Here is a 7,729-nt window from a genome sequence, read left to right as displayed (position 1 = left end):
CAATATGGCCATCAATTTACGTTTTGAAGAGAACGCTGTTAGTCGCTCATCCGTTGTATATGTACTCCTCTATTATTAAACGAATGAATGAATGGTTCGACGGCCTCGGTGGTGTCGTGGTTAAGCCATCGGACATAAGGATGGTAGGTACAGGGTTCGTAGGCCGGTACCGGCTCCCACCCAGAGTGGGTTTTAACGACTGAATGGGTAGGTGTAAGACCACTGCACCCTCTTCTCTCTCACTAACCACTAGTAACTAACAACTAACCCACTGTCCTGGACAGAGAGCCCAGATAACTGATGTTTGTGTCCAGTACGCACGGAAATAATTTTATATGAAATGAAATGGTTCGGCGACATGTAAGAGCACACAGAAAACGTCGACTGTGTGTAAACGAAATACACCAGCATTTTGTCTGGCTTCATTAAAGTCTCACTTTAAACCAAACCATACCAAACTATCTTCTTTCTCACTTCAAACTAAACCATACCAGAGTATCTTCTTTCTCACTTCAAACTAAACCATACCAGAGTATCTTCTGTCTCACTTTAAACCAAACCATACCAGAGTATCTTCTTTCTCACTTTAAACCAAACCATACCAGACTATCTTCTTTCTCACTTTAAACCAAACCATACCAGACTATCTTCGTTCTCGCTTTAAACCAAACCACACCAGACTATCTTCTTTCTCACTTTAAACCAAACCACACCAGACTATCTTCTTTCTCGCTTTAAACCAAACCATACCAGACTATCTTCTTTCTCACTTTAAAGCAAACCATACCAGACTATCTTCTTTCTCACGTTAAACCAAACAACACCAGAGTATCTTCTTTCTCACTTTAAACCAAACCATACCAGACTATCTTCTTTCTCACTTTAAACCAAACCATACCAGACTATCTTCTTTCTCACGTTAAGCCAAACCATGCCAGAGTATCTTCTTTCTCACTAAACCATACGAGAGTATCTTCTTTCTCACTTTAAACCAAACCACACCAGACTATCTTCTTTCTCACTTTAAACCAAACCATACCAGAGTATCTTCTTTCTCACGTTAAACCAAACCATACCAGACTATCTTCTTTCTCACGTTAAACCAAACCATACCAGACTATCTTCTTTCTCACTTTAAACCAAACCATACCAGACTATCTTCTTTCTCGCTTTAAACCAAACCATACCAGACTATCTTCTTTCTCGCTTTAAACCAAACCATACCAGAGTATCTTCTTTCTCACGTTAAACCAAACCATACCAGAGTATCTTCTTTCTCACTTTAAACCAAACCATACCAGACTATCTTCTTTCTCACTTTAAACCAAACCACACCAGAGTATCTTCTTTCTCGCTTTAAACCAAACCATGCCAGACTATCTTCTTTCTCGCTTTAAACCAAACCATGCCAGACTATCTTCTTTCTCGCTTTAAACCAAACCACACCAGACTATCTTCTTTCTCGCTTTAAACCAAACCATACCAGACTATCTTCTTTCTCACGTTAAACCAAACCATACCAGACTATCTTCTTTCTCGCTTTAAACCAAACCATACCAGAGTATCTTCTTTCTCACTTTAAACCAAACCATACCAGAGTATCTTCTTTCTCACTTTAAAATAAACCATACCAAACTATCTTCTTTCTCACTTTAAACTAAACCACACCAGACTATCTTCTTTCTCACTTTAAACCAAACCATACCAGACTATCTTCTTTCTCACTTTAAACCAAACCATACCAGAGTATCTTCTTTCTCACTTTAAACCAAACCACGCCAGACTATCTTCTTTCTCACTTTAAACCAAACCACGCCAGACTATCTTCTTTCTCACTTTAAACCAAACCATGCCAGACTATCTTCTTTCTCGCTTTAAACCAAACCATGCCAGACTATCTTCTTTCTCGCTTTAAACCAAACCATACCAGAGTATCTTCTTTCTCGCTTTAAACCAAACCATACCAGACTATCTTCTTTCTCGCTTTAAACCAAACCACACCAGACTATCTTCTTTCTCGCTTTAAACCAAACCATAGCAGAGTATCTTCTTTCTCACTTTAAACCAAACCATAGCAGAGTATCTTCTTTCTCACTTTAAACCAAACCATACCAGAGTATCTTCTTTCTCACTTTAAACCAAACCATACCAGACTATCTTCTTTCTCACTTTAAACCAAACCATACCAGAGTATCTTCTTTCTCACTTTAAACCAAACCACACCAGACTATCTTCTTTCTCGCTTTAAACCAAACCATACCAGAGTATCTTCTTTCTCAATTTAAACTAAACCATACCAGAGTATCTTCTTTCTCACTTTAAACCAAACCATACCAGAGTATCTTCTTTCTCAATTTAAACTAAACCATACCAGAGTATCTTCTTTCTCACTTTAAACCAAACCATACCAGATGGACAGCAAAAGAAGTTGAAAGATTGGAGGAGTTGAAGTCAGATGGAATCCAAAGGAGAAAAAGGAAAGGGGGAAGCGGGATAAATTACCCCCCCCCCCCCCCCCCCACATGAATTAAACTAATACGATATCTGAAACCTCGTCGCTTAATCTCCATTAAAGAATACAGCTGTATAACATTTTATGAGCTGTGCTATGTATTTGTGACGTGAAATTGAGTTACAGGGAAACAAAAACACTCTGCCGATAAACGATTATAGTGATCAGGTTGAAAACCCCCGACACAAAACAACCTCAGACCTGCCATTGCCCGACAGACCACTAAGGAACATTGTTGAAAGGGTGTGCTGTCGGTTTTCTTCCTGTAGTTTGTGTGTTGGTAATTAATGTGTGTGTTTTTGTTGTTGTTTTTATCAGGATTGTTGCTGTATTACAGCGGAATTCTCGGACTACCGATTGGTCTCTGACTGTAACAGAGGGGCGAGACATAGCCTAATGGTAAAGCGTTCGCTTTATGCGCGGTCGGTCTAGGATCAATCCCCGTCGATATGTGCTGCCCTGTTTGTGGAATGGTGCATATCAAAAAGTGGCGACAGCGGGTTTCCTCTCTCACTCAATATCTGTGTGGTCCTTAACCAAATGTTTGACGCCATATAACCGTAAATAAAATGTATTGAGTGCATCGTTGAATAAAACATTTCTTTCCTGACAGTAACTGAGTGTAGCTCTCTTACCGTCAGAGTACTCGGGCTAACCAGATCGCTGATCTAAACAAACCCTAACATCTGCACAGTTGTTCGAGTTTTCCATATAACTCATGGATTCGAAAGACAATGCGACCATGGCAAGTGTGAACTTGAAAAAGTGTTAGCAACAGCCTCTGGGATCAATCCCCGTCGGTGGATCCATTGGGTTATTTCTCGTTCCAGCCAATGTCCCACGACTGGTGTATCAAAGACCGTGATATGTGTTACCCTGTCTGTGGGATGGTGCATATAAAAGATCCCTTGCTACTAATGGAAAACTATAGCGGGTTTCCTCTCAATGACTATGTCAAAATTACCAAATGTTTGACCAACAATGGCCGATGATTAACAAATCAATGTGTTCTAGGGATGTCGTTAAAGAAAATTAACTTTTTTTAGTAACAGTCGAGCAGTCGTGCGCTTCTTCGAATCATAAAATATAAGAAAAACATCGGATACACCTTTCGGATTTCAATGTAAGCTATGACAATAAAAGTTCATTGCATTATTCTCCATTTTTGTTTATGCTTTGTTTTGTTTAAAATGAACAGTTAAATGAAACGTATAGGTGTATTATGATACAATTACACGTTTAACAAAGGAGTCCATGACAACGAGACCAGGAAGTGCTGAATAACTACCTGTTCCACAGACGTCTACTTCGCAAAGCGTCAAGGGCGTTGTGGTTGTCTTGGTGACTTTGACGTAACGACCAATTGCATTCTGTTGACATACAAACTCTCTCGTTACTGCAGCTCCAAACGATTCTGCTCCGTTACACACCGTGTCGTTGTCACGTGACTGTGAAACATCATCCAGCACGTGCAATGTGAAGTTAGACAGACGTTCGCCTGTTAAAGAAGCGAGGAATGACCTCGTGAGAAATACCGCGTACACACACACACACATACACACACACACACACACACACACAGAGAGAGAGAGAGAGAGAGAGAGAGAGAGAGAGAGAGAGAGAGAGAGAGAGAGAGAGAGAGAGAGAGAGAGAGAGAGAGAGAGAGAGAGAGAGAGAGAGAGAGAGAGAGAGAGTTGGAAGCAAGAGCAAGAGAGGAGGGAGGAAGAGAGAGAAGGGAGGGAGAGAGAGAGAGGAGGGAGCAATAGCGAAAGAGAATTATGCGGGAGAAAGAGCGAGAGAGAAGAGGGAGTAAGAGCGAGATAGAGAGGAGGGAGCAAGAGTGAGAGAGAGAGAGAGAGAGAGAGAGAGAGAGAGAGAGAGAGAGAGAGAGAGAGAGAGAGAGAGAGAGAGAGAGAGAGAGAGAGAGAGAGAGAGAGAGAGAGAGAGAGAGAAGGAGAGAGAGAAGGAGGAGATAGCAAAAGAGAGATGAGAGAACAAGAGAAAGGGGAGGAAGAGAGTGAGAGAGAGAGAGAGGGGGGGGGGGGGGGCAGCAAGAGAGGGAGAGCAAGGCCGAGTGAGATATCGAAGTGACCGTTTCACAACTAGACAGATACTTCAACTATACATAGAAGTACTCACCACAGCAGTCGCCTCGATTTGTGATAATGATGCTGGTCACATAAGCGGTTATTCCCAGATCTACAGACCACCACAGGTTTGGGCCACCATCCGTGTGAGAGCAGGATTGATCCCAATATCTACTCGTTGTATTTCCGTCAACTGCTCGCAGTGCGATGGCATCCAGGACCGTCGAGCTTTGATCGGCTGCCTCGTTTACTGCTAGACCGCAGTGCGCTGGAAACAAAAATAACAGAGATGATGATGATTATGTTGTTGTTGATGATGATTATGTTGTTGATGTTGATGATTATGTTGTTGATGTTGATGATTATGTTGTTGTTGATGATGATACTAACATGAAAATGATAATGATCATACGAACACGATGATGATGATGATGATACTGGTGTACAGGTGTAGTAGTAGTAGCAGTTGTTGTCGAAGTAGTAGTTGTAGTATTAGTAGCAATAGCAGTAGTTGTAGAAGTAGTAGTAGTAGTAGTAGTTGTAGAAGTAGTAGTAGTTGTAGTAGTAGTAGTAGTAGTAGTAGTAGCAGCAGCAGCAGTAGTAGCAGCAGCAGCAGTAGTAGTAGTAGTAGTAGTAGTAGTAGTAGTAGTAGTAGTAGTAGTAGTAGTAGTAGTAGTAGTAATAGCCGTAGTAGTAGCAGCAGTAGAAGCAGCAACAGCAGTAGTAGCACCTGTAGTAGTAGTAGTAGTATTAGTAGCTGTAGTAGTAGAAGAAGAAGAAAACGAAGGACAGAAAGAAAAAGAAGAACATGAAAAAGTGGACGAAGAAGAAGAAAGAGATGAAGTTGAAGTAGAAAAAGAAAAAGAAGAGGAAGAGAAGAAAAGTATGGAGAAAAGATGATGAAGAAACAAAAATAAAAAACAAGAACAAGAAGGAGAGGAAGATAAGAAGAGGAAGACAGGAAAAGAAGACGAGACGGCAACAAAGAAAACAAAGATGAAGAAGAAGGGGAAAAAAAGAAGAGAGGAAGACAATGATGCCATGGTGGTGATGGTGATGATGATGAGAATGATGGTGATGATGATGAGGATGATGATGATGATGATGATGATGATGGTGATGATGATGAGATGGTGATGATGATGGTGATGGTGATGATGATGATGATGGTGATGATGGTGATGATGATGATGATGATAATGGTGATGATGAGAATGGTGATGGTGATGATGGTGATGTAATGATGATGATGATGATGATGGTGAGAATGATGATGATGATGATGAGAATGATGATGATAAGATGATGATGAAGATGATGGTGATTGATGATGGTGAGAATGATGGTGATGATGGTGATGGTGATGATGGATGATGGTGATGGTGATAATGCTGATGATGAATGGTGATGGTGATGATGATGATGATGTGTGATGATGATGATGATGATGATGATGATGATGATGATGATGATGATGGTGATGATGGTGATAATGATTATGGTGATGGTGATGATGATGATGATGGTGATGATGATGATGGTGATGGTGATGGTGATGATGATGATGATGGTGATGATGATGATGATGGTGATGGTGATGATTATGGTGATGATGATTATGATGGTGATAATGGTGATGATTATGGTGATGATGAGTATGATGTTGGTGATAATGGTGATGATGAGTATGATGTTGGTGATAATGGTGATGGTTATGGTGATGATAGTGTTGGTGATGATGATAATGATCAGGATGAAGATGATGCTGATGATGACGATGATGGTGATGGTGGTGATGATAATAATAAGGATGAAAGAGAAAAAGAACATAACAAAAAGAAAGTCGTTAATACTAAGAGTTGTTGCTATGACCAGTTCTAGCAACTGATCTCCACCCTGGACAGACAGACCAGACAGGAAAGAAAGCTTCAAACTTAAGTTGAATACAAATAAAGTTAAATGTAAAACACAAAACTAAGTGCCGAACATTCAGCAGTTAGAAACACTCACTTGTGTAACCACACACATCCACTTCACAGAGAGTCAGCAATTGATATCCTTGTTTGGTGATTCTTAAATAACGACCGTGCACTGGTCTCATACACGCAAACCTTTTCGTGACTCCAGCTCCCACGGGTCCTGTGACGTTGGCGCACAAGTTCATGGTTGTGTCTTCTTCACTGATGTCATGTATCACGTGGATAGTGATGTTGGTAAGACGATAAGCTATAGGCAGACAAAAAGAAAGGATTGTGTGTGTTGAAACAACTTATTGTAAAATTACTGTTCTGAGTTTGCATCACTTGATGTTGTTATTTATTTATTTATTGTGTGTTTGTTCCAAATCACTCTATCATTGTTCTTTTTTTCTCCACCACCCACCCCCCATCATTTGGATGAGGGTACGATCTCGTGACTGGCGGCAATATGTCGTGAAGAAAACGTTTGATAATGATCAATGTGTTAAAGCGACATTCCTGAGTTTGCTGCATTGTAAGATGTTTCTCTTAAAGGGACATTCCTGAGTTTGCTGCATTGTAAGATGTTTCTCTTAAAGGGACATTCCTGAGTTTTCTGCATTGTAAGATGTTCCCGACGAATAAAATATTTTTACGATTGAACTTGCATATTAAATATATTTTCTTGTTTAGAATACCAGTGTCTGGACGTCTTAATATTGGTAAGAAGCCCAAACTGGATTTTGTCTTCAAATAATTTAGTACGTACGAAAAAAATAAATTTTAGGAAATGAGATGAAATTTAACCTGGTACAAATATTAGAAAGATCAGAAACACATTTAAAATACAGCCACTAATATTTTATGCAGAAAAAAATATATTTGATATGTAATTACAATTGTTAAAAAGTCTCTGTCAGTCGATAACATCTTAAAAAGTGCAGTAAACCCAGGAATGTCCCTTTAACAACTTTCGACTGACAAATGAATCATACTTTTTTCGATGTAAAGAGCTTCGCCCTGGTTTGTCTAAACCTGCTACACCAGTGCTACAACCACTCCACCCGAATGTGCCATTCTTAACAACCTCTGTGAAATACGAAATGAATATTGCGATTGCGTAGCAAGGGAGCTTTTTATCGATGAGCATGGCTGAACGAGAATAGCTCATG

General features: G+C 40.0%; 1 protein-coding gene across 1 annotated transcript in view; it reads right to left on the bottom strand.

The window, feature by feature from the left end:
* The window catches only part of LOC121373180, a 42,156-nt gene that overhangs the window by 20,456 nt on the left and 13,971 nt on the right, over positions 1-7,729 (bottom strand). Inside the window, exons 5-7 of the mRNA XM_041499637.1 lie at positions 6,610-6,825; positions 4,652-4,867; positions 3,801-4,010 (exon numbers count right to left, since the gene is read on the bottom strand). Of these exons, the coding sequence (XP_041355571.1) occupies positions 3,801-4,010; positions 4,652-4,867; positions 6,610-6,825 (642 nt within the window). The remainder of the gene's footprint in view (positions 1-3,800; positions 4,011-4,651; positions 4,868-6,609; positions 6,826-7,729) is intronic.

This window comes from Gigantopelta aegis, chromosome 5 (assembly GCF_016097555.1).
Source record: "Gigantopelta aegis isolate Gae_Host chromosome 5, Gae_host_genome, whole genome shotgun sequence".
NCBI lineage: Eukaryota > Metazoa > Mollusca > Gastropoda > Neomphalida > Peltospiridae > Gigantopelta > Gigantopelta aegis.
The sequence above is the reverse complement of the archived record's forward strand: the minus strand, read 5'-3'. Positions and strand labels throughout refer to the sequence as shown.